The sequence below is a fragment of the Gekko japonicus genome, unplaced genomic scaffold, assembly GCF_001447785.1.
Source record: "Gekko japonicus isolate JY-2015 unplaced genomic scaffold, Gekko_japonicus_V1.1 scaffold74, whole genome shotgun sequence".
Lineage (NCBI taxonomy): Eukaryota > Metazoa > Chordata > Lepidosauria > Squamata > Gekkonidae > Gekko > Gekko japonicus.
In genome coordinates, this window is record NW_015167059.1 from 1860182 (window position 1) to 1868242 (window position 8061).

Consider the following 8061-nt stretch of genomic DNA (forward strand, 5'->3'; position numbering starts at 1 on the left):
TCCTTCCTTCCTTCCTTCCTTCCATCCTTCCTTCCTTCCTTCCTTCCTCTCACCTTTCCCTCTTTCTTTCTTTCTTTCTTTCTTTCTTTCTTTCTTTCTTTCTTTCTTTCTTTCTTTCTTTCTTTCTTTCTTTCCTGCCTTCCTGCCTGCCTTCTTCTTCTTCTTCTTCTTCTTCTTCTTCTTCTTCTTCTTCTTCTTCTTCTTCTTCCTCTTTAAAACCTTGTATGCTGTGAGCCTCGCGAGTATTCTTTTGCCGCCGGAGCAGGCTGATGATGTGGTGCCCGCTTGTTTGTCTTTGAAAATGGATTCAGCAGAAATGATGGCTTGTGTGTTTATCCTGTTATAGGGAGAAATTGTATTTTCTCAGTGAATTGCAGTGATCCGCTGGGGATCCCGGAAATGCCTCTTGGCATTTCCACTCACGCTGTGCCTTGGCCTAACTACACACACTTGCCTTAGTCTGCTGATGTGTGCGGTTTGTAAGTATGAAGGGAGAGAAATTAAACCTGTTTCTTCCTGGTTTATGCAAGAAACAGGAGGATTCTACAGCAGGCTTCTGAATGTAATAGGAATAGCCTGGAACCCTGTGGTAGGGCTGCTTGCTCTGGGTTGGGAAATACCTGGAGGTTTTGGGGGATGAAGCCTGAGGAGGGCGGGGTTTGGGGAGGGGAGGGGCTTCAGTGGGGTATAATGCCAAGGACAGCAAGTTTGGTGTAGTGGTTCGAAGCACGGACTCTCATCTGGGAGAACTGGGTTTGATTCCCCACTCCACATGCAGCTGCTGGCGTGACCTTTGGTCAGTCATAAGTTGTTTTAGAGCTGTTCTCTCCAGGGCAGTTCTCGAGAGAGCTCTCTCAGCCCCACCTACCTCACAGGGTGTCTGTTGTGGGGAGGGGAAGGGAAAGGAGTTTGTAAGCCGCTCTGAGACGCCTTCAGGTTGTGAAAGGTGGGGTATAAATCTGATCTCACCTTCTTCCAAAGCGGCCATTTTGTCCAGGTGACGTGATCTCTGTCTCCTGGAGATCAGATGTAATCCCAGGAGATCTCCAGCTACCACCTGGAGGTTGGCAGCCCTGCTCTGTGAGCTCCGTTGTAAGCACCGTGGGGGTTTTTCTAATGCAAGATGAGCAACATTTTATTTAGCTATCGTTCAAAGCCTAAAATGTTTCCTGTAGAAATGACACCATCGCCACCCTACATCTGTTCTGAGAAGTCTTTATTTCCACTGTAATTATAAACTTGTTCCTGGAGCCAAACATGGTAAAAATGAACACTCCAAACATAAAACGGCGATGATAAAGTTAGGATGATAAAAAAACACCCAATCCCCTGATATACCACTGTCTTACCCAGGATTTAAGAGTTTGCGTTTGACCCGGTGGATGAATTTGTATTCTGTACTATCGAATGTCAAGTAAGTTTGCTCAGGTTGGCATTTAATCATAGCTTGAGCCAGAGTGAAAAACCATTTATATGTAAATGATTCAGATGCCTTGTTCTTTTCTAACAACCAATTAGATCGGTTTTAAATCATATAAATGAGTAAGTGAAATTTAAAGCACATGCAGTTAGTGTGATCATGTATCTCGGGGTCTTCATAAAATTGATTTCTGAATTATGCCTGAAGCCAGTACTTTCTTTTTTTTAAAAAAATGAATCTAATCTTATCTACTATCCTACATAGGTTTCGTACACTCCTTAGGTCTGTCATAATCTTAAGGAACGGGCTTGTCCATCTTGTGTGGTTATTTGAGGCCTCTCACAGAGGGGGCACGGAGAGGGGAAGCCCTCCCGGGGGGAATGAATCCAAAGGGGAGAGCAAGCAGCTTTGCATGCATCACTGGTGGTGGTAGACTGTGATGGCCAGGTGGGGGCCCCAAAACAGAAACTGAAATTACTGCAAGTGGGAGGGGCCATGGCTCTGTGGTAGATCGGGTTGCCAAGTCCATCTTCCACCCCCAGCGGGGGACTTTGGGGGCGTTCCTGGAGGGGCGGGGCATCCCCGGCGTGATGACGTCACGTTGGGGATGTCGGCCGTCCCCCCCCCCCGTGTGCCAGATCTCCAAAAACTGCAGTTCCCTGCACTTAAAGGAGCCGGCGTTTCCCTTTTAAGAGCAGCCGCGTTTCCCTTTTAAGAGCACGAAGCTGGCATTTCCCTGCAAGCTTGCGGAGATCAGGCTTGGGAGGAAACACGGGTTCCACACACTTAAAGGGAGAGAGATGGGTGGCTGTGGGTGTTGGGGGTGGGGCGGGTAGAACCTCCCCCCAAAACGGGGGACCCTAGTGGTAGAACATCTGCCTGGGATGCAGAAGGTCCCAGGGTCAATCCCCAGAGCATCTTGTTAAAAGAACCAGGTGGAAGGTGATGTGGAAGACCTCCCCCTGAGACCCTGGAGAGCCACTGCCAGTCTGCGTAGGCAACACTGACTTTGATGGACCAACGTTCTGATTCAGGATGAGGCCCCTTTTGTGTGTGTTCACTATGCATTGCCAGAGAACTGGGTCTCCTGGATTACGTAGTCACAGGAAGAAAGCACATGCCATTTGTTCTGCCCACGAGTCCTTAAAACTCAAAACTGTTCCTTCACGTAGGGAGAGGCTGGTTGTGATTAGTAGAAGAGCCTTAGATTTGCCACAGCCCATGGAGAACTATTTGCACTGTGGCATGCGAATACCACTGAGCCGGGATCTGACCGAATATCCTTTGGATACCATTTTTAAACTGAAGACTACCACCTGCAACCATCTTGAAGCACTTTATTTGTAGTGTTTGTAATTTATGTGTTTTATCTTGTTTTTATATATTTGGCATGCGTGCCTGGATGTTAGCCGCCCTGAGCCCGCTTGTGGGGAGGGCGGCCTAGAAATCGAAATATGGATGGATGGATGGATGGATGGATGGATGGATGGATGGATGGATGGATAGATGGATAGATGGATAGATGGATGGATAGATGGATGGATAGATGGATGGATAGATGGATGGATAGATGGATAGATGGATAGATGGATAGATAGATGGATAGATAGATGGATAGATAGATGGATAGATAGAGAAGGTGACAAACTTAGAGGAATCCTTCCCTTTATTTTCCTGTTAGCGATCATTGTGCTGTTCACACGTTCTGTGGTACATGTTTGGCCAAGCGAATATTACAGAATTCACCAAATCTCTGCCAGCTCACAGACATGGGGCAGTTCGCAACTCCCACAGCACTTTTGTAGTAGGTAAAGGTATGGATCCCATGGAGCATATCCACAAATGGATGGAGAGGGGGGGCAGTTTTCTCTGACTCCCCCCCTTCCACAGCAGATATTTGACTACCCCTCCAGGGTTACCAGGCCCAGCCTGGCAACCAGCAAGACACCAAGCTGGGGGACGTGGGACACTGTGACATCACTTCATCCGACTTTTGGGTGTGTTTTTTTTAAATTCGTTTATTTACAGTTTTGCTTATTGCATCACAAAACAGAAAGATGTCACAGTTCTCGAACACAAAGACTGACATGTATATTCATAAATGACTATCAGTTGGGGACGGGGAGGAACATTGCCAAGTCCGATCTAATTGAGCCAGATCACCTTTTTTCAGGGCAGTCAATCTGATAACCATGTAAGTTTCTTTACACTTCACAATCCATTCTTCTGTACTAAGTATGGTATTCTTTTTTGCCAATGGCGTGCATATAGAATTCTCACTGCTGTTGTCAAATGCAGGATTATATTGACCATTGGGGGGGGTGACATCACTTTGGCCAACAGTCATTCCCCACCACCACCACTGAACACCAGCTGTGGGCAGGGAATCCCTTGTCCCCCTGGGGTGCTGGCAAACCAACCCCTCATGCTGTTCTTGGCCATCTCATTTCCCACAAGAGCAGTATTTCAAGGGCACTGGGGGTTAAATTGACAGGGGAGTCCCTTCCTTCACTGGAAATGTTCTCTGAGATCCAAGCCGTAATCTCCATGGGTTGCCTGCTACCACTCCACTAAGTTACGTCAACAGTCCCTGCCTTCCACTGGAGAAGGCTCTTCCATTAGAGGGAGGTTTCTTGCATGTCTGAAAGGCCCCACATTTAGTTGAGCAGAGTTGTAGGACTGAACCCCATCTAGCAAAGCAGGCTGATATTGCGATGCTTGCACATTTGTGTGTGTGTGTGTGTTTGTGTGTGTGTCATACCTGGGTCCAGGTTTGCCTGACTGATGGGCAACAATCGGAAATCACATTCCTTGGGTCCTTCCTGCAGCTTGTAGCACGTACCCGTCCTTGTGTAGATAACTTCTGCACAGCCAACAATTCACACTAGAGGTTCTCCTTACACTTGAGGAGCATCTACTGTCTCTTCTTCCATTCAGGCGACCTTTTGGAATGCAGTCATTAGGATGAAAGAGGGTTTTTTTTCCAAAGGAACAGGTGACAAATTGGAGGGACAGGTAGGGGGGAAGTAGTTCCTGTTGAAAGTCATTGTGCCAAGAAATATGTGTTCCTACTAATTAGGAAATACTAACTAGAAAATACATGTTAGCCTTTCACTAACTGGCGGCAGTCTGGACTTTTTGAAATGTAATTTAATATAATTTAATTTTTGCTTTCCACTGGTAGCATCAACATCTGGAGCCACGGGGCTGGGGGGCATGACCACGAGTACAACACCCCGTATCGTCGCCAGCAGCACAGTGCGTACCACCACAGTGTCGGCTTTGGGCAGAAGGAACAGAAGCACGAGCACGCCTTCCCCAGCGGTGGATGTCCCCAACGAACTGACCACGCACCTGGTGCCCGCCTCTTCCCAGCTGCCTGCTATCGGAGCAGAGAGCTGTGAGACCGTGGAGGCTCGCGAGATTGTGTGGTTCAAGACCCGCCAAGGACAGGTGGCAAAGCAGCCGTGCCCGAGGGGGACTGTAGGTGAGCCCATAAAACAATTTCTCGATTCTTGCCCCCATGTAGGAATCATTTAATAATGAGCAGGTTACTCTTGCTAAATCCATTGCACCTATATCTGGGGAAAGCACTGTCAGGAGTGTACATTTAGAAATAGTAGCAAACTTATTACGACTGCCAAAAACAATCATAGCATGCTACTAGGAGGAAAAAAGTCTCTCCATTTCCTCCTTAACTAAATGGTGAAGGTCCCTAGAGGAATGTTGCGCTTCAAATGTGATTATGATTCAACTCAATTATTATATTCAAGTTTAGGAAGATCAAGTGACCAGTAATCATGCCATGGAATGATGGGCCTTCCTTATTAAGTGCTGCAGTGATATTTTTGTGATGATTTAAGAGTCTGTGCTTTGCTCCCCTTGATTTGATGACGAACAAAAAAGGGGCAGAAGTGAAACATTTGTATCCTGCAGACAGCAATACAATTATCAGCTAACCCCCACAGTCAGAGCCAGTAGACCGTGAAAATAACATTATTTTAGTGTTACAAATTTCATACTTGAAAAATACATATTTGGCAAAGTTTGGGATAGTACACAAAAGATAAAAAGGCAGTAAACCCCTGAATCCCAGTGCCAGGAGGGAACATGAGGGGAAGCCCTCGGCCTCTGTGCCCTGTTGCTGGCCATCCAGAAGAACTAGTAGGCCACTGACTGAGACAGGATGCTGGATAGATGGACCACTGGTCTGATCCAGCAGGGTTCTTCTGATGTTCTTGGAAGGCCTCGGCCTCTCTGCCCTGTTGTTGGCTCTCCAGAGGAACTGGTTGGCCACTGTGTGAGACAGGATGCTGGACTAAATGGACCATTGGTCTGATCCAGCAGGGTTCTTCTGATGTTCTTAGAAGGCCTCGGCCTCTCTGCCCTGTTGTTGGCTCTCCAGAGGAACTGGTTGGCCACTGTGTGAGACAGGATGCTGGACTAGATAGACCACTGATCTGATCCAGCAGGGCTCTTCTTTTGTTCTTAGGAAGGCCTCGGCTTCTATGCCCTGTTGTTGCCCCTCCAGAGGAGCGGGTTGGCCACTGTGTGAGACAGGAGGCTGGACTAGATAGACCACTGGTCTGATCCACCAGGGCTCTTCTTACGTTCTTATCAAAAATTTTATCCTATCACAGGAAGAATCCATGTTACATTAAGTGTGCATAGAGACCATATGCCAGATTTCTTTGAGGAGGTTATTTTCATTTCAGCTAAAGGCCTAAAATATGTTACTTTTGAGAAACGAAGGCCCTTTTCACTTTACCATTCTAAACCGAATGTTATTCGTGGTTTCAAGTAAAGCGATACAGGGACAGGGGTTTCATACAGCAAATTTCCTTCTGTTAATGAGCTGTCTCTGAAGCTCGGTGGTCATTTCAAAAAATGCCCCTTCCCCCTCCTGCCCTTTTTCACCACACAATCTTCCTCAGATTTTTTTTTTACATTCTAAGGTGAGTTCTATAGCGCTAAACTGCTATAGCACTAAAATGCTATAGTCAGAGGAAAATTGTGCAGCGAAAAAGGGCAGGGGAGCGGCATTGCAAGAAGCGCTATGGACATTTAAAACAGCACACCACAGTGATCCAGAAGTGCTATAAAGGGATTGAAAACGGGAAAAGCCGTTTCCCTCAAAAGCAGTTCAACCTCTGGAAGAGGATAGAGTTGTGAGGTCTATCTCTGGTGATGATCAGACCTGGTAACTACAAGCTTTAAAGAGAATTCACTCCATAACCTGCATATAAATAAATCTTTTTTGTTGTTTAATTAAACCTCTTGCTTCAGTGATCTCTGCACTCTTCAGGCTCAACACAAAAGTTACCTCACAGCAGTGACCCAGACTTTACACTTGCGACCCTGCTTTGAACTGGGGGGGGGGGGAGGCTTATATCACAAAACCCAGCTAGTTCTCTAGATTCATCAGAGAGGCAGGGCAAATTCTCTCAGTTTCAAGAAAGGGGCTGTCACGGGTACCTATTTCAGAAGGCAGCTATGACCACCCCACCCACCCTCCATCTCTCAAAACGTTTTCTTCATCTTCTATAGGCGTGTCAACGTTTCTGTGTCTCGCTCCTGGTGGGATATGGGACCCTCAAGGACCAGACCTCAGCAACTGCTCTTCCCTTTGGGTCAACCACATCACACAGAAGGTAACTCTGTCACCTCTATGGCCTCTTTCCTCATTCCACTCTGTCCCCCGTGTGTGTTCTTAAGGTCAGATTTGTCAGATAAATGGTTGATACCTTGAACTTGCGGATCTCCTTGAGGGCACCTCGCAGACTCCCTTTAGGGCTAATTTCAAGAAGTTAAGCAAACTATGGCCCTGGCCACATGTGCCAGAAAACGTGGGTGCGGGAGGCGTGGCTATTTGCGCCGTCACATTCTGATCCGCCATTATGCGATCAGACGCGACGGTGGCGCACCAGGGTTTCGTCCTTCGGCGCGTGCTGCAAAGAGGACGGCTGGAGGGAATAGGCGTGCGCTGGCACAATCACACCAAACTACTCCGTCTGCAGCCGGTGGCAAACCATTTGCTAGTAGATCTTTGCAGGTACTTTTTAACTGCGCACCTTCGGCGGCATGCCATGGGTTGGCCATGGGTGCGCTACACTTCCCAGATGTTGCGGTGTGATCATGCCCAGAAAATCCGCCCAGCGTTCATGCCATTCGCGTGGCAAATTCTCCATGTGACCAGGGCCTATGAAGTGTATTTGTTTATTTATAGTCCACGTTTCTCACAAGGCTACATGTCGGATTACAAAACAGTGGAAGCAATTCAGTCAGGCAGCACAAGACATCCTGTGCTACATGACAATTATCTTCTCCATTCCCATTTTCCCTCCACATTCCAAATACCCCAGATTTTCCTCCTCTACCAAAATGCATCAGCATAAAGGGAAGTGTATGTGTTAGGCGTCTAGGCAAGGATTGCTGAATGCTCTGGATGCCATGCTCGCAGGCTTTTCTGGTTGCACGAAATTTCGCTCTCCTCCCTGCCTTTCAGGATCAGGAATCTAGGGAATCATTAAAGTCACACCCACTGCAATTTCCCCAAATTCCCTTAAATCCTTTCAAACGAGTATTGATTCCTATTAAGGTGTGTGGCTGGGATTACGGGAATTATTTCCATTTATTTACTT

The 8061-nt window shown here is 47.1% G+C and overlaps 1 protein-coding gene across 2 annotated transcripts in view; it reads left to right on the forward strand.

The window, feature by feature from the left end:
- The window catches only part of ADGRL3 (adhesion G protein-coupled receptor L3), a 643333-nt gene that overhangs the window by 380418 nt on the left and 254854 nt on the right, over positions 1–8061 (forward strand). For both annotated transcript variants that reach the window (XM_015412493.1, XM_015412494.1), the window contains exons 7-8: positions 4605–4907; positions 6968–7071. In XM_015412493.1, the coding sequence (XP_015267979.1) occupies positions 4605–4907; positions 6968–7071 (407 nt within the window). The remainder of the gene's footprint in view (positions 1–4604; positions 4908–6967; positions 7072–8061) is intronic.